The following is a 24273-nucleotide window of genomic DNA, read 5'->3' on the forward strand; positions in this document are numbered from 1 at the left end:
AGTGCCCTTGAGTTGACTCCTCAGTACACTTCAAAATATGCCTATATCTACTAAAACATCTCATTTCTTTATGGTGAAAACATTCAAAATTTTTCTAGTTGTTTTTTGTTTGTTTTGATATGGGTATTAAGCCCAGGGGCATTTAACCTCTGAACCACATATCAAACCCTTTTTATTTTTTGTTTTGAGTCAAGTTCTCACTAAGTTGCTTAGAGCCTTACTGTGTTGCTAAGCCAGGCTTTGAACTTGGGATCCTCCTGCCTCAGCCTCTTGAGCTGCTGGGATTACAGGCATGGACCACTATGCCTGGCTCCTTCTAGCTTTTTTAGATACATGGTACATAATTGTTATTTGTAGACAAAATGTTTCAATAAACATTTTTTCAAAGGTATGCAAATATCCAACAAGCACAAGAAAAGATGATCAATGTCATTAGTCTTTGAGGAAATAAAAACCACAATGAGAAACTAGTCAACACCCATTATGGTGGTGAAAACCTAAAGGACAAACAAGTGTTGTCACAGACATGGAGGAATTGGATCCCTTATGCATTGCCAATAGGAACATAAAGATATGTCCACACAAAAACATGTTCATAAATGTTCATATAGATTTTTTTCATAATAAGCAAAAGTGCAAATAGTCAAATGTCCATCAACTAATGAATGGGTAAACAATGTTATATCCACACAATGGAATATTATTCACATATAAAATGAATTTAACTGTTGGCTCATGCTATAACATGGAGATGAACCTTGATAACATTAGGCTACATGAAAGACCAATCACAAAAACCATATATGATTCTATTTATATGAAGTGTTCAGGACAAGGCAAATTGATACATACAGATTAGCAATTTTTAGGGGCTGGGGTGAGGAATGAATAGAGTGATTGCTATTGTATGGGGTATTTTTGTTAGGGATAATTTAAATGCTCTGAAATTAGTAGCAATGATTCTGTAACCCTGCTAATTGTACACTTTTTTAAAATATTTATTTTTAGTTATAGATGGACGCCATACCTTTATTTTCTTATTTTTATGTGAATGCTGAGGATGAACCCAGTGCCTCACAAGTGCTAGGAAAGAGCTTTATCACTGAGCTACAACTCCAGGCCCTGTACACTTTTAATAGATTAATTGTATGTCAATTTTATTTAAATAAAATTATGAAAGAAAAAATGAGATGAAATAGATCCTTAGATTATCAAAGATAAAGGAAATTTATTGCTACCAACTTGTCTTACAACAAATATTAAGTGATTCCTTTAAGACTGAAAGGAAATAATAACAAATAATTATCACCTACAAAGGTAATTATGCATATATGTATGTGTTTTTCTTATTATTTAACTGACTTAAAGCAATTATTAATAATTATTAATTTATGTGTTAGCTTTAGAATAAAGGTAAAATATACATGACAATAGCATTATGGAGGAAGAGAGAACTATATTGGAATAAAGCTTGAACTGAAATTAATTTAGTATCAATTTGAAGTAGTATGTGATAAGACACATATAGTGTTCTACAGTGCAATCACTATGAAAAAGACTAAAAATATAGTAAAAAAAAAACAACCATAGATTTAACATTTTTACATCACAGAATATCCTTTAGCACAAAAACAGTAAAAGAGTAACAAAAAAGGTATTTGACCTATAAATCTAACCATATTGACAGTTATATAAAATAGAAATGGTTTAAACACTCCATTGAGACTTGATTAAAAAGGTTGAATATGCTGTCTACTAGAAAAATACTTAAGATTCAAAAACACAAATAGATTCAAAGAGAAAAATTGAAAACAAAATACCACATACAATAGCCATGTGAAAATTATTATGGTTGTACTAATACCAGACATAATAGATTTTAAGAAATGTAATATTACTATGGACATATAAGAACTTTTTACAGTGATAAATGTGTGTATTCATCAGGATTGTAACCCTGGTTGTAACCCCCTAGTGACAGTGTCCCATTGTTGTTGAATTTAGTATGATGATGAATGACAGTGATGTTGAATGACCCTTACTTTACTCAGCACATAATAATTACTCAACATTGGATCATAGACCCAAATGTAGTAGTTTAAACTATAAAAATTTATTGAAGCAAACAATGCAAAATTGATGATGTGGAGTTGGGCAAAGATTTCTTAGATAAAAAGACCGAAATGAAATCCATTATATATATGTTGGATTTGATTAAAATACAAAAGTTGCTTGCATTTCAAAAGCCACCATTTATGAAACTAGAAAAGGAAAACCACTACTAGACACAACCTATATTATCAGCCCTCAGAGGCTGAGACAGGAGGATGACTTCAGCTTAGGCATTCAAAGCCAGCCTGGGCAACATAGCAAGATCCCCTCACAAAGAAGGGAGGGAGGAAGGAAGGAAGGAGATAGAGACAAGGCATACACTGGAGGAATATATACAAATCTTATATCTGATTAAGAACTTATATCCAGAATATACAAAGAACTACAGCTGGGAATGGTGGTACACACCTGTAATATCAGTGGCTGGGGAATCTGAGGCAGGAGGTTCATGAGTTCAAAGCCAGCCTCTCAGCAACTTAGTGAGGCCCTGAGAAACTCAGCAAGACCCTGTCTTTAAATAAAATATAAAAAAGGGCTGAGGATGTAGCTTGGTGGTTAAGCACTCCTGGTTTCAATACCCGGTACCAAAAGAAACAAAAGCAACAACAACAACAAGAACACTTAAAACTCGAAAATAACCCAATTTAAAAATAAGTAGGGGGGCTGGGATTGTGGCTCAGCGGTAGAGTGCTCACCTCGCACAGGCGGGACCTGGGTTCGATCCTCAGCACCACATAAAAATAAAGGCATTGTGTTGTGTCCATCTATACCTAAAAAATAAATATAAGTAGGGGCTGGGGATATAGCTCAGTTAGTAGAGTGCTTGCTTCACATACACAAGGCCTTGGGTTCAATCCCCAGCATACACACACAAAAAAGCCAGGAATGGGCTGGGGTAGCAGCTCAGTGATAGAGGGCTTGCCTAGCGTGTGTTAGGCACTGGGTTTGATTCTCAGTACCACATATGTAAATTAATTGATTAAATAAAGGTATTGTGTCCATCTATAACTAAAAAAATGATTAAAGGATGTGAGTATCATTTCACAAAGGAAGTATACAGGATTGAAGCATAAGACATGAAAAGATTCTCAACCACAGTTATCATTAATGCAACCCACAGTGAACACTATTTCATCACACAATGATGGTAATAAAAAATACAGTAACAAATATCAAAGGCTGTTGAAAGCCAGATTCCCTCATACATTGTTGATAGGAAATTTAAGGTGGTATAACTACTTTTGAGACCTGTTTGGCAATTTCTTTTTTAAGCTTGCTTGCTTGCTTGCTTGCTTGCTTGCTTTCTTTCTTTCTTTCTTTCTTTCTTTATTTATTTATTTATTTATTTATTTATTTATTTTTGTGGTGCTGGGGATTGAATATAGGGCGTTACACATGACCAGCACTTGCTCTACAAATATCTCCAGCCCACATTTGGCATTTTCTTAAAATTCATTAAACTCTAATGGGGCATATAACTCATTTTTTCACTCCGATTTAATCCAAGAACATTGAAAAGATACGTCGACTCAAAGTTGCACATGAATGTTCATGGAAACATTATTCATAATAGCCAAGTACTCTATCACACAGTAACACTCCCATTCCTTGGATAGCCATTTTGGAAAACAATTTGGTGGTTTGTTTTTTTAAACTACCATACAAGCTGGGTATAGTGGCATACGCATGTAATCCCGGTGACTCTGGAGGCTGAGACAGGAGGATCCCAAGTTTGAGGCCATCATCAGCAATTTGGCAAGACCTTGTCTCAAAAAATACAGAAGGCTGGGGATGTAGCTCAGTGGTAAAACACCCCTGGGTTCAATCCCCAGTACCAAAAATAAATAAAATAAAAATTTATAACCCATCAAAAATTGTACTCTTGGGCATTTATACCAGAGAAGTAAAAAATTAAGTCCTCACAAAAACCTATACACAAATATTCATAGCATTCTTATTTAATGTTTACATTTAGGTGCTTCGGATTGAATCCAGGGCCTTGTGCATGCTAGGCAAAGACTTTACCACTGGACTACATACCCAGCCCACATCCTTTATTTTATTGTGTGTGTGTGTGTGTGTGTGTGTGTGTGTGTGTGTGTGTGTTAGTTACTGGGGATTGAACCCAGGGCCTTGTGCATGTGAAGTGAGCAGTCTACCAACTGAGCTATATCCCCAACCCTCCTTTATTAATACCCTCAAACAGGAAATAACCCAGCTGCCTTTCCATGGATTATTATCTGTTATATGCAAATACCATGGAATTCTATTCAGCAGGAAAAAGCAAGAAACAACATGAATAAATATTGAGCAAGTTGTACTTAAGTTAAAAAACAATCAAAATACCAAATTGTGAAAACGGAGAACAAATGTTTCTGGGGTACCTGGAGATTGGGAAGATAGGAGGAAATCATTGTGATTTTTTTTCAAAAGACCACATGAGATATCCTTTAGTGAAAGAACTATTCAGTATCTTTCCTGGATCAGTGTCAGTACTCTGATATTTTTAGAGTTGTGCAATATAATACCATTAAGTGTCAATTGATCAAGTGTCAAGAGATCTTTCTGATTTGTGTCTTACAGTGCACATGAGTCTAAAATAATATAAAAATTAAAAGTTTAAGACACATTAAACAGAGTACCATAACACATGCCTGTAATCCCAACAACTTGTGAGGCTGAGAGAGAAGTATCACAGGTTCAAGACCAGACTGAACTTAGTGAGAGCCTGTCTCAAAATGAATATTTTTCTTAAAAATTATGGGAGAGCCATGATGACAGAGTAAAGGAGGTTGTGTTCCTGGCTGCTTCGTGACATGAAACCAAGAAAGCAGACAGGCAGCTTCTCCCAAGGTGGGTGAACAAAAGGCGGGGGGACTTTATTAGAACCTAAAACTGGACATTCAAAGCAGATCAGGGACACACAAAGTTGTATATAATAAAGTAAGGAAAAAATCCACAGTGGCATAGCTGCTGCCACAGCAAGCAGACACTCCACCAGAGAGGTCCCTCTATGAGCATAGTAGAGGGATAAGGGAACGCTCATTTTGGAGAGGCCCAAAGCATTTCTGGGTATGGAACATTTAGAGACTAAGGATATTGCCCAACAAACCTGAACAACATGCTGCATGATATCCAGCAGCATGTGGAGGACAAAAGAAGCAACCAGTTTACAACTGTGGCATTGGGGGCCAGCAACTGAGGAAGTCAATTCCTGGCAAACCCAAGTTTGGCCTGAAATACAAGCCCAGTAAACACATGCTGCACAACATACAGTGTGCCTAAGTGACTAAAAAAAATCAAACATGGAGAGAGGTTTACACAAGGTTGAGGAAACTCAGCTCTACCCCTCCCTCTCCTCTGACTGCTTACAGGACCATCTATGAAAGGAATCTGACCAGGAAGTCAAAAGAGGAGGGAGAGGAAAAATTGTTTGGAGACTGAACCCAAGACCAGTAAACATGGGGTCTGCAGGTTTTGTAGGGGACTAAGAATTGGCTCCCCCAGCACGTGTATGAAACCCAAGGGTATCCCTGAGATAAAGTCTTCCAGCATGGATCAACAAGTACCAGGTGCTGGAGATGTGTTGAATTAAATCTCCAGACCAATTAGCAATTAGTGAAGACCCTGGAGCCCACCTAACCCTAACCCTAAACCCTACAACTGGGAATTCCACCTGTGGTTTACCTCTCCAGAAATTTAAAGAGTGGATCGTCACACTCCAGACGACTCCACCTAAAACTCCTGAGAAGAGAAACTGAGAATATTTTGAACTTCAATGGAAAGAATTTTTAACTTTTCATCAAGATTTTTTTTATTCTTTTTTACTGTTTAGTTGTGCCTTTAATTGGACATGAACATTTATACAGTTTCCTACTTTTTTCCTCTCTAGCATTTTTGTAGCCAGTTTTTTTTAACATGGATTATTTTTTTGTGAACTAGAATGTTTGATTAGTATATTTTAGTGCTATTTTGTATTCTTTTACATTTAATTTTTTATTTAAATTTTTGCTTTATATATATTTTTCTCCTGTTTCCCTTGATTCTCCCTTGTCTACTGCTTTCAGCCAATCTCTATTGTTCTCTCTTTCACTCTTCCTTTAATCATCTACTTTTCTCTTTTCTCCTTCTCTTTCATAATCATCACATCCTATATCGCTTCTGTTCTCTCCCTGTCCACCATTTAATAATATAAACCCTTTTTCAAACTTGCTGTGTTTATTATCATAGTAGGAACTATTTGGTTTAATGCTGTAAATTGTTTGCATTGGTGGTTGTTATTTGTCTCCCCCTAAACAGTGAGGTACTGGAAACCTTCAGGGACACTACAATTCCAGAGGATAGATACTCTGTTGCCTCAGATCCATACTGTTAGATTGGTAGACACACAAACAACATGAAAAATCAAGGGAACAAATCAACCTAGGCAAACCAAGATACTCCAATAATAGAATCCATCAATAACACCATGGAAGAAATGTCAGAGAAGGAGTTTAGAATGTACATGATGTGAAAGAGCAAATACAGTTGGCAAAAGATCACTTCAATAAAGAGAGAGAGATTCTGGGGAAAAAATCCTTTAAATAAAGGAATCAATAAACCAAATTGAAAATTCAATAGAAAGCATCACCAACAGACTAGACCACTTTGAATACATAACCTCATGCAATGAAGACAAAATATATAATCTTAAAAATAGAATTCAGGGGCTGGGGATGTGGCTCAAGTGGTAATGCGTTCGCCTGGCATGTGCGGGGCGCTGGGTTCGATCCTCAGCACCACATAAAATAAAAAATAAAATAAAAATGTTGTGTCCACTGAAAACTGAAAAATAAATATAAAAAAATAGAGTTCAGGGGCTGAGATTGTGGCTCAGCGGTAGAGCACTCGCCTAGCACGGGTGGAGCCCAGGTTTGGTCCTCAGCATCACATAAAAATAAAATGCATTGTGTTGTGCCCATCTATACCAAAAAATAAATATTTAAAAAAATAGAGTTGACTATGAAGATGTTCAGAAACATGAACAGAACTTCCAGGAATTATGGGATAACATGAAAAGAGCAATTTAATATTTATCAGGATAGATGAAGGTGTGGACATACAAACCAAAAGAATGTACAATCTTTTCAATTAAATATCAGAAAATTTCTCAAATCTAAAGAATGAAATAGGAAATTAAATACAAGAGGCTTATAGGACCCCAAATGTGCAAAATTACAACAGAAGCACATCAAGGTACATTATAATGAAAATGTCTAGGATACAGTATAAGGATAACATTTTTAAAGGCTGCAGGAGAAAAATATCAGATTACATATAGTGGGAAACCAATTCATAATTCAGCTGGTTTCTCAACCCAGACCCTCAAAGCTAGGAGGCCATGGAATAGTATATACCAAACTCTGAAAGAAAATGGATACCAACCAATAATCCTTTATCCAGCAAAATTAAGCATCAGATTTGAAGATGAAATAAAATATATTCCATGATAAACTAAAATTCCAAGAGTTTGCAACTAGAAAGCCTGCTGTTCAGAATATTCTCAGCAAAATATTCCATGAAGATGAAATGATAAACAAAATGAAAACCAATGAAGGGACAAGCTACTACACTGAAGAAACAGTCAAAGGAGAAATTAATTCAAATTTTAAAACACGAAATAAACCAAAATGATCAGGACCACAAACTATATCTCAATTAAAATTTGAACATTAACATCAATCATTTAATTCACTGGCAGAGTGGATTAAAAACAAGGCCTGGGCTGGGCTTGTAGCTCAGTGTTTTTGAGTGCTTGCCTCACATGAGTTAGGAACTGGGTAAAATCCTCAGCGCCACATTATTTATATATATATATATTTTAATATATATATTTTTTTAAAAAAAAAATATATATATATATTAAAAAAAAAAAAACAAGACCCAGCAATATGCTGTCTCCAAGAAACCTTATAGGCAAAGATATCCAGACCGTCACAGTGAATGGATGGGAAAAAAACATCTCATTCCTGTGGATCATGTAAACAAGCAGGGGTTTCTATCCTCTAAAAATAGATCAAGTTATGTAAGCTATATATTTGTAATTATACAATTGTATATTAATACATTTTTAGCATCTGTACAGGTTGTTTTTTGTTTGTTTGTTTGTTTGTTTGTTTTTTGGATGGGGGTAACGGGAATTAAACTCAGGAGCACTCAACCACTGAGCCACATCCCCAGCCCTATTTGTATTTAGAGACAGGGTCTTATTGACTTGTTTAGCACCTTTCTGTTGCTGAGGCTGGCTTTAAACTCAAGATCCTTCTGTCTCAGTCTCCCAAGCCACTGGGATTATAGGCATGTGCCACCTTGCCCAGCTGTAGGGTCATTTTGATAGCTCCCTTTTGGTTGATTTTTTTTTTCTTTTTTTTTTTGTTTGATTTTTTAAAAATATTTTTTCTTGTTTTTTTCCTTGATTAAACTTGTTAGATTTTTATCAACTTTTAGCTGTATTACTTCGTTTGTATTTCACATATTTCTACTCCTCTTATTTTTTCCTTCCTACTACCTAATTTGAACATAATTTGATTGTTAATCTAGCTTCTTTCTGATACAAATACTTTAAGTTATAAGTGTTCATCTGACTACTATTTCATTCCAGAGAATCTAATATTTAAAGCTTTTATTATCACTTAGTTCAAAGCACTTTTTATTTACTTTTCTTGTGCTCTCTTCTTTGATCTGTGAGATATTTCTAAGTGTGCTGTTTGATTTTGAAGTAGTTGAGACATGGGTTTGGGGTTCTATATATCTTAAGGTGATTGATTTCTAATGTAATAAATCATTCAGGAAACACATTATGCATGATTTCAAATATTTTAAATTTCTCAAAGCTTATTTTATGACAAAATATAATCTCTCATTAATTTTTTTACTTGACAATTTTGTGTATAGTTCTCTATAAATAACAAGTAGGTCAAGGTGGCTGATAATGTTATTAAGCCTTCTGTATCATTACTCTTTCCAGCAAAGTAAGGGGGCTTAAAAATTTCCAAATGTGATTGTGGATTTGTCTTTTCTAGTCTTATTAATTTTTACTTAATGTATATTGAAATTTTATTATTAGGTACATACACATTTAAGATTGTTATACTTTCTTGAAGTTACCCTATCATGGTTATGAAATATTCCCCTTTATGTCTAAAAATACATTTACTTGAAATTTATTTATTTATTTATTTATTTATTTATTTTTAGAGAGAGAGAATTTTAATATTTATTTTTTAGTTTTCCGGCAGACACAACATCTTTTTTTGTATGTGGTGCTGAGGGTCGAACCCAGGCTGCATGCATGCCAGGCAAGCACGCTACTGCTTGAGCCACATCCCCAGCCCCATTGAAATTTATTTTATATTAATAGTTCTACTTCAGATTTATCATGCTTATTTCCCCTTCTTTTGCTTTTAACCTATTGGTGTATTGATATTTACATATAGAGAGAGCATTTAGTTATTATTTGCTTTTTATACATGTTAAACATTTATACCTTTTAATTACAATAGCTAGTTCATTTATATGTGAATTAATTATTGATACTATTGGAAGAAAAGAACACCTGACATGAAGGTCAGTGGAAAATTGGGTAAATGATAAGTTTGATGATGTAATATTATGGAAAACGGGTTAAGAGAGAAGATTATTAGAATGCTTTTGTTGCAACTGTTCATTCTCTCATTTATCATATGTTACACAGTAACAGACTTATTTTATTTTTTGTCAACACATTATTTAGCAAAAATAAAAATATATTCATAAAAAATAAAAATTATGATAAGTAATACAGCCAGGTACAAAAGACCATATAGGGTATTATTTCACTTGTATGAAATATCCAGAACAGGACTGGGGCTGTAGCTCGGTGGCAAAGCACTTGCCTAGCATGTTTAAGAAACTGGGTTTGATACTCAGCACCACATTAAAAAATAAATAAAATAAAGGCATGCTGGGGCTGCATTTGTAGCTCAGTGGTAGAGTGCTTGCTTAGCATGTGCAAGGAACTGGGTTAAATCCATGGCACCACATAAAAATAAATAAATAAATGTGTTGTGTTCATCTACAACTAAAAAACATTTAATTTTTTTAATACATTTATTTTATTTATTTATTTTCAGTGGTGCTGAGAATTGAACCCAGTGCCTCATAAGTGCTAGGCAAGCACTTTATCACTGAGCTACAACTCCAGCCCCCACCCCCTTTTGTGTGTGTGGTGCTGGGGGTTGATCCCAGAGCTTTGTGCTTGCAAAGCAGGCACTCTACCAATTGAGCTATATCCCCAGCCCCTAAAATACATTTAAGAAGTAAATAAAACATAAAGGCATGCCGTCCATCTACAACTATAAAAATATAAAAGAAAAAAAGAAATAACCAGAACAGGCAAGTACATAGACATAGAAAGTAGATTAGTGGTTGCCTTTGGGTGGGTACAATGAGTGACTGTATATGAGCATGAGGGATCTTCCTGGGGTAGTACAAATGTCCTAAAACTCAATTATGGTGTAGTTTTAATGAAAAAATTTTATGGTATACAAATTATACCTTAATAGAACATTTTAAAAAAATTTAGTTGTATATGGATACAATACCTTTGTTTTATTTATAATTTTTAGGTAGTGCTAAGAATCAAACCCAGTGCCTCATACATGCTAGGCAAGTGCTTTACAACTGAGCCACATCCCTAACCCCTTAATAAAACATTTTAAAGGTTAGATTTTTTAATACATTAAAATTATCCTAAAATAAAAGTTTTTTTTTAAAGTAATGAGTAGTGTTAAGGAAAGATATAAAGACTGGAGCCCCTCCAAAATGGAAAGATATAGGTCTAGAGGTGTATAGTTCAGTGGTAGAGCACTTGCCTAGCATGCATAAGGCCCTGGGTTTGATTCTCAGCATGGTAACATATGAGGTGAGATATAAAATTGTTATCAATAACTATGCTAATTTGACCTATGTACACATAAATTTGTGTGATTAAATAGTAAAAAAAAAAAAAAAAAAAAAACAACCAAACAAAAAAACCTGACAGCATCTGTGCCAGAATGCATCAAATTAAAAAGACAAATGAGAATGTATTTGCAACAGGACAGTGTATTAATATTCTCTCTACGTAAGGGCATTTTAGCTCTCTGCTTCCTGGTGCCATTTCCCCAGCTCCTTTCCTCTGCCATACCTTTTAACCATTGATGTTCTGCCTCACCTCAGGCCCAGAGGAAAAGAATGGGCTAAGACCTCTGAAACCTTTGGAAATTTTAGTGGCTACATGCTAGGAATGCAGGTGACAGGAACAGGTCTAAATATGTTCCCTTGTGGTTACTCTGGGTATCCAGCATATTCAGACAGATATTCATTAGCTGATGACCCAGTGTGGACTTAACTTCACTTATATTGGTGGACAGGATGGTAAAGATGCTGAAGAACCTCAGAAATGTTTGACACAGTCTGGAATTAGTCGAGCTTATTCTTCCTTCAGTTTGGAAACCTGTAGAATTGTGGTTGCCATGTTGGGTAGAGATTACACAGGAAAAATGGAATTTAATGAATTCAAGGATCTTGAGTAGCTCTTTTTTTAAAATTTTTTTTTTTAGTTGTAGAAGAACACAATATCTTTCTTGCTTTATTTATTTATTTTTATGTGGTGCTGAGAATTGAACCCAGTGTCTCACATGTGGGATGTAAGTGTTCTACCACTGAGCTACAGCCACAGTCACTTGAGTAGTTGAGTCAAACCATTGCTATCATGGGTTATAGGTGAGTCCTCAAACGTTAACTTCTATTATTAAATATTATAGTAAGAATGGCAGAATTTTCTTTGATAATTATGTTCCTTGCTGTATGAAGCTTCAAGCATTGACAGTCTTCTTTAGGAGAAAAGACCACTTGCAACAAGGGTATGTGAACTTCGTTTATGATGATTTTTTTGCAGCTTTTCATGTTAATTTGAATGGCTAGTATTTGAGTGCTGAAGAAATACTATGAATTCTTTTGCTTGAAAGATCTGGACTAACTTAAATTAAATTTTTGGAGCTTTTTCTGTTCTTACATGTTAAACCTTTTCCCTTACTATGTGTACTTTACTTTAATCCACAGTTCAAAGAAAGTAAGATACACACACACACACACACACACACACACACACATACATACACATGCATATACATACACATTCATATATTTTTGGGAAAAGGTATCACTTTGCAAATATTTACATACTGTTATAGAATATTGGTATAGAATTAATTGGTGTAAAATATTGTAAATGTGGGTTTTGAGGGCCAGCTAGAAGGGAAAATCTGGATTGTGTGCCATCTTTGTAGTAGGATTTGTTCTTTGGTCACATAATCAAAGAACACCTTATGGGTTTTTGCCTGTGGAGAGGAAAATTGCAGTTACTAAAAATGTATCCTAATTTGAATCTATATCGAAATAAAACTACAGGAGGGAAAAAAGGGCTTTTTAGAAACCAGAACTCCAAAGGGGTAAATGATATTCTTATGTTAGTCAGCTTTTGTTATTACCTAACAAGAACAACCTTGAGGAGGAAGAGTTCATTTTGGATCACAGTATCAGAGAATTCAGTCCATTATTGGCTGGCTACATTGCTCTGGGCCTGTGATGAGGCAGAATATCATGGTGGAAGGGCATCGTAGAGGAAAGCTGCTCAGCTCGTGACAGCCAGGAAGTGGAGAGAGAACGGAAAGGACCAGGGACCGATAGAGTGCCCAAAGTCATGTCCTCAGGACCTACTTCCTCCAGCCATTCCCTACCTGCTGACAGTTATCTCCAACAAACCCATTCAAAATTTTAATCATTCAAGTGAATTAATCCACTGATGAAATTACAGCCCTGGTGATTCAATCATTTCTTAAAAGCCCACCCTGTGAACATGATCCAAAAAATAAGAAAAGTGGTACACACTGGAATTGTCCTGGAAAGTCAGAGTCTGAGACTGCCCAGTCTCACTTGGGCCTCTGTAGCTATTTATTTTTTTTTTTTTTGCATGTCTGCTTCACTGGTCTCTGCTTTTCTTAGTTTAAATTCTCAAGACTGATTGGCAAGCCATGGATTGGTTTGACTTGGATTAGCTGTCCACCCCCTGTTCCAGTAGCTCTCGTTATTATAAAGAAAAGGCTTTAGATTATCTGAGAAGGAGGTGTAGATAGAACAAGTAAATTAACTGATATGTTTATGATAGACATGAACCACTCACAGAAGTAAGTAAGAGTTTGGAAAAACATATGCAACCTCACCATTAGCAATCAATATTTACCCATTAAGTCATCAAATATTAACAATAACAATCCTTGCTGACACACTGCTTGGGGATAGGGTATAAATTGGGACAAACTGGCCTGTACTAGGGATTGAACTAAGGGGCAGTCTACCACTGAACTACACTCCAGGCCTTTTTATTTTTTTATTTTGAGAAAAAGGTGTCACTCTGTTGCTGAGGCTGGCCTTGAACTTGCAATCTTCGTGCCTCAGCCTACTGAGTAGGCATGCCTATATCACTGTTCTCTCTGTTATAGTCTTTTGAGATGCAGATGGTATTATTCCAATTATAGAGATGAGCAAACTAAATCACCTAAAGGATAAAAGCAGTTGTTGGAAGTCACATGGAAAAGGTATATCGGAACCTCCTTTAGAACCAAAGATGTTAGCATCCAAGTTTTTATTCATTTCTATTACATTCTATGAACATAAAGTCCTTAGCAAGGTGTGTAGAATATCATATGCATCAACTAAATGTTGTTCATATGAGTAGTTTATAATTTGCTGCATATTATAATAGAATGTAGTACTTTAAAAGTATGTTTAATAATATAACCACTACTAATAGTAAGGATGTCATCTTGTCCTTGAGATTGAGGAATTTCCTTGGGAAATAAGTAATGCTACAGTTTTGCCAGAGAAAATACCCAGAAGCATTATATAATTCAGAAGATAGTACATTTTATATCTGTTATTATTTTCTACTGTCCCATTTCTAAGCCTATGCTCCTCTGATTTATTGGCCCTTACATTCTTTGTGTCCTAATTCGTTCAATACTAGTTGAATGGCAGTTCCAGCTCAAAGATGGATCTTAGAATTTCCTTCTGAATATCCTGACATTTACACATTTGTTTGACAAATATTTATTGAACACCTACTCTGCCCTTCATTATACTAAGGTTAGAGAGACATTTCAGATTTCAAATTAATATTAAAGTATAGACCAAACCAAACCAAAGCTGCAGACCCCAGGAAATTAAATGTTTCTTCCTCTATGGAGCTTTCTCTGATTCTGTCAGGTACATTTAGTCAGTCACTACTGTCTCCTTAGATTACCCAGAACAATCTGTAAACTCATACTCTTTGTGTCATATTAAACTTTCTATGAGTTTGCCTGTTTCACACACTTAACTCCTTTAGGTAAGTTTTTCTTACATATCATTTAAGATGATACTGTTATAATTTTGCTTTGGAGGGTTTGCTTTGTTTTTCCTATTTGTTTTCTTCTTAATTTTTTTTAAATTTGTTCTAATTAATTGTACATGACAGTAGAATGCATTTTGACACATTGTACACAAATGGAGCACAACTTCTCATTCCTCTGGCTATCTGTGGTGTAGAGTCACACCCATAGTGTAATCATACATGTATATTGGGTAATAACGTCTGATTCTACTATCTTTCCTATCCCCACACCCCCTCCTCTCCCTTCACTCTCTTCTGCACAATCCAGTTTCTTTATTCTTTCCTACCATCCCCCCCCACAGACACCCTATGGGTCAGCATCTGCTTATCAGAGGAAATATTTGGCCTTTTGGTTTTTTGGGATTGGCTTATTTCACTAAGCAGGATATTCTCTAGTTCCAGAGGATTTGCTTTTGTTGAGGTTTTGTTTGTTTTGCTTTGCATTCAGTCACTCTTCCAGTAAATATTTATCAACATCTGCCCTATGCCACGTACTATACTAGCAAGTTTATAGTAAGTAAGTTTTAATAAACAGAGATAAGTAAGGACCTAGAACTCATGGGAACCCACATGGGCACTTGAAAAATGTGTATTCTTTGTACAAAATCAGTCAAGCACTTAAACATCATTTATTCCATTAATAAGATCTTCTGTGACTTTAAATATAGGTATATTATGTTCATGTTCATTTTCTTCTGTTGGTGTTTTGCATCTTGCCAACAAACTAAGATAGAAATTTTTAAAATAAAAGAAAGGTGAAAATTAAATTGAAGAATGACATTAATATCAGATAGAATAGTCCTCAAGGCAAAAAGTATTGTAAACAAGAATATTTTATATTTATTAAAGATTAGCTACAAATTGAATGCTAAATAATATAGCATCAAAAATATAAAATAGGTAATAAGGAATGAATTTTCCATGTGGATAAAGTGTGAGTAGTGAAAATAGAAAGTTTCTGAGTAAAGGGAAATTTTCTGAAGCCCAAGGAGATCCCTCCTAGGGAGCCCACTCATTTAGAATTTAGTTCCTAAAGAAGCAAAAGGAGTGGGCTAGGATAGGAGCTCAGTGGTAGAGCACTTGCCTAGCATGTGTGAGGCACTGGGTTCAATATTCAGCACCACATAAAAATAAATAAAATAAATGGTCCACCAAAAATATATAACACACACATATATATACATACATACATACATACACACACACACACACATATATATATATATATATGAAAAGAAAAAGAAGAAGTAGCAGCAACAGGATTCTTTTGGCATGTCCTGCCATCTCATCCTGGAACTCAGAGAAATAACACTTTGGATTTGAAGAAAGAATAATGGTGTAGAGATGCCTATGCTGTTTTAGTCATTCTAGGTGAAAAATATTTAGCTCAGAGAGTTTCTAGATTCTAAGCCAGACTGACTGTAGAACCCTGACTCTTTCCAGGGTACCATACTGACTCATGGTTACTACCAGACTTCCCAGGAACCTATTCCATGTGCCACTCAAGAAAACACTGCTTGTTTGAAATGCCAAACTTCCGAAGTCTTATACAGCTTCAGTAATTATGTATGATCATTGTTGTCAGCTTTCAGGGAGCTAAGAACAAATTTGTACTGATATATTTGTATTTTTTCCTCTCTGTCTCTGTCTCTCTTTCTGCATTCTTAGTGTCTAAAACAGTAAAGCATATTCAGTTCATGGACATTCAATTCAAATACTCATCAGTGAGTACCTATTTATTTAATTAGTGGATTGTCTATCTTAGAAATCTATGACTCCATATCATCTAGCCATCTGCCCAAGCTAGAATTTTAAGAGACTTAGACTCTCCCCTTCTTTTTACTCCCTTCCCATAAAACCCATGACCAAGGGCTATGGATGTAGCTTGGTGGTAGAGCACTTGCCTATCATGTGGAAGACCCAGGGATTCACCCTAGTACTGCAATTAAAAAAAATCTATCACTAAGTCTTATGGATTTATTTCCTTAATAGCTCTTGCATTTGTCACCTTGCTCACTCCATCTCTTCATCTAGTGCCTTTGTTCAGTCCCTGTCTGGCCACTGACTCAGTCACCTCCCAACTGGTATCCATGCCTTTTCTCTCTTTCCCTCTGAGCCCATCAACACCAAAACAGTTAATACCACTCTTGCTGACAATCCCTAAATGTCTTTCATAATTCAAAATGATAGTCCAAATTCCATACTTATGAGTGGAGACATTTGATCTGGCCTATTTCTAATTTTGCTTCCTATCACTCTAAACATTCTTAGCTACAGCAGTACTGAACCAGGTACATTTTGCCAAGTGATGCTTCCATGCTTTTACACATATTCTCCAGTCAACCGAGAACATCTTTCCTTAACTTTTCTTTTGTCTCACTAAATTCCACAGACCCTTTGGAACTCAGCTCCTGCTGACTTTTTCAGAATGCCCTCCCCCACTCTTAGAATTGTGGGACTCTTCTGTGCTCTCAGAACCCTGTGTATTCTTCTCTTGATACTTAAAACACTGTCCTGTCATTGCTGATATACAAGCCTATCTCTTCTGTCACCCAGACTATGTGTAATCAAATGCAGAGATTCTTCTACTTTATTCTTTTGTAATTGCCAAAACCTAGCCTAGGATCTGGTCCATAATAGCTTTCAACTTAATAAGTGGTTATGTGATAAATACATGAGGTCTTGTGGCCTAATTAATAAATGATGCTTTTATTTTCTAGCTACATGGTTCAGTGGCCTGGTGGCAGAATCCTGCATCGCCATGAGCTAGACACCTTTCTTGCACAGGCAGTGTCTACCCAGCTTTATGAACCAGATCAACTCCAAGAACTCAAGGTGATTTGATTCTACCTTTATTTAACTTTTTCCTTTTATGAGTTCATAGCTGTACTGTAGGGTATTTTTCTCCCGGAATGGGGGGTGGGGGGGTGGGGGAAATGAGTTCTGCAAGTAAGGATTGACTTACCTTAGTCAAATATACAAAAATCTATCAGTAAAATCAAAAGATGCCTGCTATACTATCCCCATATTGATGGATGAAAATGGACAATAAAGATGGATATTATGCAAGGCAGATGAATCATGGCCCATAGACTATGTGTCCGAGTCTCTTTGTAAAAAAAATAACTTTTTGGCCAGGCATAGTAGTGTACAATTATAATCCCAGTGATCTGGGAGGCTGAGGCAGGAGGATCACAAGTTCAAAGCTAGCCTCAGCAACAGCAAGACCCTGTCTCTAAATAAAATTTAAAAGGGCTGAGGATGTGGCTCAGTGGTTAAGTACCCCTTAATTCAATCCCTGGTACCAAACAATTTTCTTTTGTTTGGTGTCACTAAGTTGCTGAGCCTAGCCTTGAACATATGATCTTCCTGCTTTAGCCTCCTTGGTTTCTGAGATTACAGGTGTGCAGCATAATGCCCACCTCTGACTCTTATAAGAAGTACTATAGGGGACTTATCCTGGTATCACTGCTTATTTCCGAATAAATGTCCATCCCCCCTTTAATAATACATACTGGGTACTAGGGGGAAGTATAGAAAAGCATGAGGAAGAAAATAAGTCCACCATGTAATTGAAGGCAGTACAGGATGGTAGCATAAATGATAGGCTCTCAAGGAATGCTGCCTTCAGTTTGAATTCTGGCTTCATAATGTCCCAGCTGTGTGACCTTGGACAGGCTACTTAAACTCTCTAGCTTTAGTTTCCTTACTTGTAGGATTGTGAGGATATTAAGTAAAATAATACATGTAAACAGTCTCTTGCATATTTTAAGTTCACAGTACTCAATAAATATTGCCTGTCAATGCAGAATATCCCAACCCCTGACTTCAGTAGCTATGTTCTTTTGAGACTCTAAGGTAAACCAGAAGATCAAATTAATAAGATTTGCAAAACTGAGCTGGGTTCAGTGACAACACATCTGTAGTCCCAGTTACTTGGGTGCTAGAGCAGGAGGATCCCCTGAGCCCAGGAGTACTAAACTGGGTAACAAGGAGAGCTCTTCTCAAAAAAAATAATAATACTTGGGGATAGGGGATAGGAGTGTAGCTCAAAGTTGTAACACTTACCTAACATACAAGAGACCCTGGGTTCAATCCCTTGCAATCCCTTGTACTAAAAAAGGAAAAATAGGGATCGGGATGTGGCTCAAGTGGTAGCGTGCTCACCTGGCATGCATGAGGCACTGGGTATGATCCTCAGCACCACATAAAAATAAAACAAAGATATTGTATCCCTCTAAAAAAGTAAAAAATAAATATTTTTTTAAAAATAAAAAATAAATTAAAAAAGAAAAATACTTGTAAACATTTAATTTAAACTGGGTACACTGTTACATGTCTGTAATCCTATCTACTCTGAAGACTGAGGTAGGAGGTTCAAAAGTTCAAGGACAGCCTGGGCAAATTAGTAAGACCCTGTCTCAAAATTGAAAAAATTAGCCAGGCACAATGATGCTCACTTGTAATCCCAGTGACTAGGGAGGCTGAGGCAGGAGGGTCTCAAGTTCAAAGCCAGCCTCAGCAACTTAGTGAGGTCCTAATCAATTTAGGGTTAATCACCTGTGGGTTCAATCTCTGATACAAAAAAAAAATTAAGAGCTAGGATGTAGCTCAGTGGTAGAGCTCTTGACTCACCTTTATAAGGCTGTGGATTCAATCCCCAGTACAACAACAGCAAAAATCTTAATTTATTTCAGATCAACTATGGGAAAGATGCAATCATCCTAGGACAAAAAGTGTTTCCTTTTTGGAGTAAATGTAGTATGTATGGCTGGATGGTAGAGCAGCTCCTGATGCCCAACCACATCTAACAGGCACCTGAAAATACTTCCCTTTTTCCTATTGAAGCCATCTAACATACCAACTTGAGATAACTACTGTGAAAACTGTTGATGTTTTCTTCCAGTGGTTTTTTTGTGTGTGTGTTATGCTGAGGATTGACTCTTTCAGACTTTTGTCATGCATATTGATGTTTCTTAAGTAGTTATAGCCACAGTTTCTGTGTATGCAGATTGAACCAACCACAGATGTATAATATTTTTTAAAAGTTGCATTAATACTAGATGTGTAAACTTTATTTCTTGTCATTATTCCCTAAATAATACACTATAACAGCTATTTACATTGCATCTACATTGAATATTAGGAATTATACATAATCTATATGCTATAAAGTATATAGGAGGATATGTTTAGGTTATGCAAATACAAAAGGGACTTGAATATATATGAATTTCATTATGCTTGTTGGGAACCAATCCCCAGTGATACCAAGTGATGACTATATTGTGTTTTTTCCCACAATATAACATATATTTTCTATATGTTAAAAATTTTAGTAAAGATTTTATCATATGGATGTATCATTTAATTATTATAATGTTTATAGTTTTCCCCTGTTGTGTGTAATGTTATAATTAGCATCTTTATGGATAAAATTTTATTCACATCTCTACTTCTTAGAATAGATTCTTAAAGTTGATATCCTCTAACCTTATGAGTAACTTTCAAGTCATCTTAGGGAAAAACATAGATAAAAGCTAATTGTGCATTCAAAGGTCTGTATTAAAAAGCACATGTTCAAATTTAACTGCAAGAATTAGCAAGACAGAAGGGCCAGGGGTGTGGCTCAGTGGTAGAGCACTTTCCTAGCATGTGCAAGGCTCTGGGTTCAATCCCCAGCACTGAAAAAAATAAAAAGAAAGAACTACTTTGTCAGGAATAAGAATAAATGTTATTAGTAACAGTACATGTTGAATATCCCTTATCAGCAATGCTTGGGGCCAGATTTGTTTTGGATTTCAGATTTTGTTTGGATTTTTAAGTATTACATATCCCTAATAAGATATCTTGGAGCTAAGATCCAAGTCTAAACATGAAATGCACTTGTGTTGTATATGCTCATACACACAGCCCGGAGATAATTTTCTATGATATTTTTAGGGTAACTGCATTTTGACTGTGACCTGTCATATGAGGCCAGGTGTGGTTGTTTTCACCTGTGGGATCATGTCTGTGCTCAAAAAGTATCATATTTTGAAGCAGTTTAGATTTCAGATTTTCAGATTAGGGATGCTCAACCCTAGTTTTGGGTTTTTTAAAAAAAATTTTTAGTTGTAGTTGGACATAATACCTTTAATTTTTTACTTATTTTTATGTGGTGCTGAAGATCGAACCCAGGGCCCAGCATGTCCTAGGCAAGCACTCTACTGCTGAGCCACAACCCCAGCCCTCAACCCTAGTTTTTTAATACTAATTTCTCCTCTATGGTTGTTTCAGATTGAGAAACTGGATGCCCGAGGGATTCAGCTTGCTGCCCTCTTCATGAGTGGGGTCGACACAGCTCTCTTTGCAAATGATGCCTGTGGCCAGCCAGTCCCTTGGGAGCACTGCTGCCCCTGGATTTACTTTGATGGCAAGCTGTTCCAGAGCAAGCTCATTAAAGCAGGCCGAGAACGAGTATCCCTGGTTGAACTCTGTGATGGCCAGGTACCAACACACTGGGCAGTTGCTGAGGGCCATCTCTAATCTGCTGAATGGGAATGAATGAATGGGCAGGGAGAGGAAAAAGAGCTGAAACATTGGAGAGGAAGGGAGCAGAAGTGGGAAAAGTGTTTCTAACTTGAACCAACATGGCCCCAAACCCCAAGTATAATCTTGTAATGTACATGTTATAAAATCATATGTTGAAAGTTTTTTTTTTTTAATGTTTTATTTTGAGACAGGGTCTTGCTAAGTTGCTTAGGGCCTTGCTAAATTGCTAAGGCTGGCTTTGAACTTGTGATCCTTCTGCCTCAGACTCTTGAGCCACTGGGATTACAGGTGTGCACCACCATCCCAGCTTGTTGAAAGTTTTTGTATGAGCTTGAAGTAATCATGTCCTTTTTCATATTTCTTCCCCATGGAATACTCAGTCATAGTATATGCTTTTTCTCTAACTCTTAGGATTTCATTTCCTTTATTTACAAAAACTATAAGCCACTTTTGCATGTGATGATCTTTTTTTTTTTGTAATGAAACTGTTTAGAAATAGGTAAAGCAGATGAAAGGGTAGAAGTGGAGGAATTTTTGCAGCCAAACTTTGGAAAAAGTGAGAAAAGACAAGGGAGTGGAAAGATTACTCACTCTTTCTTCATCCATTTGGAGGGAATTAGCTGAGATTTTAGAGCAGGGGTCAGCAAACTACCCAGTCTGCCTCCTGTTTTCTGCAAGACAGTCCATCCCCTGTTTTTGTAAATAAAATTTTATTGGAACACAGCCACATTCATTTGTTTGTATATCACCTCTGCTTTCATGCAACAGTGGCAGAGTGGAGTAATTGTGGCAGATACAGTGTGGCACACAAAACCTAATATATTTACTATTCTACCCATTCCAGAAGAAGTTTGAGCCTAAGCAGAACTTAGGGTCTCCAATCCTGCAGATAGGGGAGAAAGTTGAAATTAAGGCTTCCTATATATCGGGTTTTTGTTCTTTTCTCTTTTACCTAATTCTGTTACCTGTCCCTTAAAAAATGACCTAACCTACCTGCACAAGGACTTGTGTTCAATCCCCAACATTTCAAAAGAACAAAAGAAAGAAAATAAGATAAAAATAAATTATCTGGGCTGGGGATGTGGCTCAAGCGGTAGCGCGCTCACCTGACATGTGTGCGGCCCGGGTTCGATCCTGAGCACCACATACAAAGATGTTGTGCCCTCTGAAAACTAAAAAATAAATATTAAAAAATTCTCTCTCTCTCTCTCTCTCTCTTTCTCTCTCTCTGCCTCTCTGCCTCTCTGCCTCTCTGCCTCTCTGCCTCTCTGCCTCTCTGCCTCTCTCTCTCTCTCACTCTTTAAAAAATAAATAAATAAAATAAATTATCTATCCTATTGCTGGCCATGTAAGAGACCATCAGTAAATTCTTATTGTTATATTTGTTTTCATTGGTCTAGTTAATGTGCCTCACAAACCCTCAGTCAATACTAATATGATTGGTAGTGTGGTTTCATGAGAAGAGTGAGGGCTTTGGTGTTAGATGGGCTTCTTGAGTGTGTGGCCTGAAGCCATTTAACTCCAGACCTCAATTCCCTTAATGGGAATAGAACTGTGAGGCCATACCTAAAGTGCTCAATAACTGAGCCTGAAACATAGGAGAAGTTAAAAAGATGGCAGCTGCTATTACTATTTTCTCCTTATTTGAAGGCTGACCTGGCAACCAAAGTGGAAAAGATGAGACAGAGTATCCTTGAAGGAGTCAACATGAATCATCCACCACCTTCTGCTCTACTTCCATCACCTACTTTTGTGCCTCCTATGGTGCCCTCTCTGTACCCTGTTTCACTTTATTCCCGAGCCATGGGTTCAATGCCACCTCCCCCTCAAGGAAGGAGCCGAGGGTTTGCAGGTCAGTATGTCAGAATGAGGTATTTACCATCCAATTCATTTCATAATAACCAACCAGTACTCATTGCCATTACAGAATTACCAGTTTCATACATATCATACTTCATTTACATTCTGTGCTCTGTTGTGGTAGTTTGAGGAGCATCCTATTTGAGATGGAAGGATGCAGACCGGGAAAGAAAGTCCTATGAATTCCCAGACCACTCTCCATAGAGGTAGTTGGTCCCCAGGAATTTGACTTTAACCAACCAAACTCGCACAGTGACTGACAGAAAAACCAGGATTGACTTTTTTATTTTGAGAACTACAATTCATATGACCTGGATCTGTATGTTTGCACAAAAGCTTGCAGGAAGAGCAGTAGGAATAAATGACCAATGGGAATAAATTATTTGATATAGCCATTTCTACTCTGGGGGTTGACCTGACACATTTCCCTTCCTTCTGCTCCCCAAGCATAGAGATAAATGTAAATGTCATTGTTCATGCCTCCCAAAGGATTACAGGTTAGTAGGGAAAATAAATGCACAAATATACATACAAATACACACATATACATGTAAACATATACATATATGTATAAATTATGGTGACATTTGAGCTGTTCCTTAACAAGAAATCAACAAGCATGCTTAGGTAGCCCTAATATTTTAAGCAACCTGATATTTTAAGCAACCTATCTCCTGGTGAAACAGGATATTTTAATGGGAACCTTTTAACATAAAATAGCAAGAGTCTATGATCATGTGAAAGTGTCATTGCTGTGTTGAATGTGTGTGTTGTTCATTGCTCCTCTCTTAAAAATGATCTTTTGGGGAATCACAAAATTCAGTATGGATGTTTAGTTCAAAGCTGGGCTAGATGAGCAGTGTGAAAGTCAGCTCTTCTTCAGTTGGGTAATAATCAAATCTTAAAATCCAGGAAACTAGCTATTTCATCACTTTAAAGTGGTTCTACAAATCTCTCCTCTGATTATTTGTTTTTATTTCATTTTGTTTTGTGTTACCAGGGAGTGAATCCAGGGCCTTGCACATGATAGGCAAGTGCTCTACCACTGACCTATATCCCCAGCCTTTTTGTTTGTTTTGTTTTGTTTTTGAGACAGGGTCTAACTTGCTGAGTCTGGCCTGGAACTTATGATCCTCCTTCCTCAACCTCCAAGTAGCTGAGATTAGAGGCACATGCCACCACACCCAGCTCTTCTTTGGTTCTTTGTGTGTTGTCTTTTTTCTGTAAGTCTCAGAAGTCATTTTAATTATGGCCAACTTCTCAGGAGGTTGTCACCA

At 36.4% G+C, this 24273-nt stretch overlaps 1 protein-coding gene and 1 pseudogene across 2 annotated transcripts in view; both read left to right on the forward strand.

Annotated features, from left to right (window-relative positions):
* Fam120c (family with sequence similarity 120 member C) overlaps positions 1–24273 on the forward strand; it is a 126261-nt gene that overhangs the window by 92740 nt on the left and 9248 nt on the right. The window contains exons 11-13 of one of the 2 annotated variants that reach the window (XM_026407410.2): positions 17323–17437; positions 20882–21091; positions 22787–22988. In XM_026407410.2, the coding sequence (XP_026263195.1) occupies positions 17323–17437; positions 20882–21091; positions 22787–22988 (527 nt within the window). The remainder of the gene's footprint in view (positions 1–17322; positions 17438–20881; positions 21092–22786; positions 22989–24273) is intronic. The other variant, XM_026407412.2, reaches the window with a different exon arrangement.
* Positions 11408–12096, forward strand: LOC113195764 (grancalcin pseudogene; annotated as a pseudogene).

Source organism: Urocitellus parryii, chromosome X (assembly GCF_045843805.1).
Source record: "Urocitellus parryii isolate mUroPar1 chromosome X, mUroPar1.hap1, whole genome shotgun sequence".
Classification (NCBI taxonomy): Eukaryota; Metazoa; Chordata; class Mammalia; order Rodentia; family Sciuridae; genus Urocitellus; species Urocitellus parryii.